This window comes from Fulmarus glacialis, unplaced genomic scaffold (assembly GCF_000690835.1).
Source record: "Fulmarus glacialis isolate BGI_N327 unplaced genomic scaffold, ASM69083v1 scaffold18056, whole genome shotgun sequence".
Classification (NCBI taxonomy): Eukaryota; Metazoa; Chordata; class Aves; order Procellariiformes; family Procellariidae; genus Fulmarus; species Fulmarus glacialis.
Window position 1 is genome coordinate 4,172 of NW_009218962.1, and position 1,559 is coordinate 5,730.

At 62.7% G+C, this 1,559-nt stretch overlaps 1 protein-coding gene across 1 annotated transcript in view; it reads left to right on the plus strand.

Annotated features, from left to right (window-relative positions):
• Window positions 1-200: 200 nt before the first annotated feature.
• LOC104078545 (protocadherin-1-like) overlaps window positions 201-1,559 on the plus strand; it is a gene marked incomplete at its 5' end in the record, with an annotated part of 4,645 nt that continues 3,286 nt past the window's right edge. Inside the window, 1 exon segment of the mRNA XM_009580218.1 lies at window positions 201-1,015. Coding sequence (XP_009578513.1) covers window positions 201-1,015 — 815 coding nt within the window.

Consider the following 1,559-nt stretch of genomic DNA (forward strand, 5'->3'; position numbering starts at 1 on the left):
CGGGGCCCCAGGGGTGGGCCCCCCTCTGCCGGGGGAGCCCCTGAAGCCCCTTCGCTTTGGGGGGCTGCTTTGGGACCATGTGCAGTCCTGCGTGGCATAGGGGGTGTACCCAAGAAGATACACCATGGAACGTGGGCTGGGACGGAGCGGTCCCAGGGGCCTGGGGCTGCCTAACCTCCTGTGTCTGTGTCTCCTTCCAGCTCCCCTGCAGCACAGGATGAAACCGCTGGCATCCTGCCTGGGCCTGTGGCTTCTCTTCCAGCTCCCTACCCTGGTCTGTGGGACGCGTGTGGTCTACAAAGTGCAGGAGGAACAACCCCCCAACACCCTCATAGGGAGCCTGGCCTCTGACTACGGCTTCCCAGACGTGGGGCACCTCTACAAGCTGGAAGTGGGGGCCCCGTACCTACGTGTGGATGGCAAGACTGGGGACATCTACACCACAGAGACCTCCATCGACCGGGAGAGCTTGCGTGACTGCCAGCACCTCCTGCCCGGGAAGCCCTGCTTCCTGGAGTTTGAAGTGTCCATCACTGACCTGATCTTGAACAGCAGCCCACGCCTGCTGGAGGGGCAGATAGAGGTGCTCGATATCAATGACAACACCCCCAACTTTGCCTCGCCCGTTCTCACCCTCTCCATCCCTGAAAATACCAACATCGGGGCGCTCTTCCCCATCCCCCTGGCCATGGACCGGGACTCAGGCCCCAATGGCGTTGCCTCCTATGAGCTGACGGCTGGACCGGAGGCGCAGGAGCTCTTTGGGCTGCAGGTGGCGGAGGATCAGGACGAGAAGCAACCTCAGCTGATCGTCATGGGGAACCTGGACCGGGAGCAGTGGGACTCCTACGATCTGACCATCAAGGTGCAGGACGGAGGCAACCCTCCGCGGGCGAGCAGTGCCCTGCTTCGCATCACCATCCTGGACATGAACGACAACGCGCCCAAGTTCGAGAAAGCCCTGTACGAGGCGGAGCTGTCCGAAAACAGCCCTGTGGGGCACTCTGTCCTCCAGGTGAGTGCGGGAGCTTTCTTCTCGTCTCCAGCTCCCCTCCCGCCTGGCTGCAGCAGGGACAACCTGGGGAGCATTTATACGGCAGACTGCTGCCATGGTTCCTCAAGGGGGGAGGGAGCCTAGAAGGGCTGCAAGCCGTAGGAGCCCACAGTGTCACCCGGGGCCAGCAGGCAGGCAGGTCCCTGGGTTGTCACATCTGCTAAAACAAGGTTTGAAAGGATGCGCGGGAAGGTGCAGCCAGAGCGGGGGCTGCAGGACACGACGGAGGGGCAGCAGCAGGGCTGGCAGGTATGTGGGAGCAAGGCTCTGGGTTATGGGGAGGGCTGGGACCTGAGGTTCACGGGGAGTCTGGCTTCATGCCAGACCGGTCTCAATGCTGCCCGCAGACAAGACATAGACTCTTTCATAAGTTGCATTCCCTTGGCCGCTCCATGGAAACTCAGGCTCGTGCAGGAGATGGGGGGCAGGCAGCATCCCTGCTGCCCATCTAGGGGGGCTGCCCGTGACTCCGGGGGATCGTCACTGTCTGCAGCGCACCGGGGGC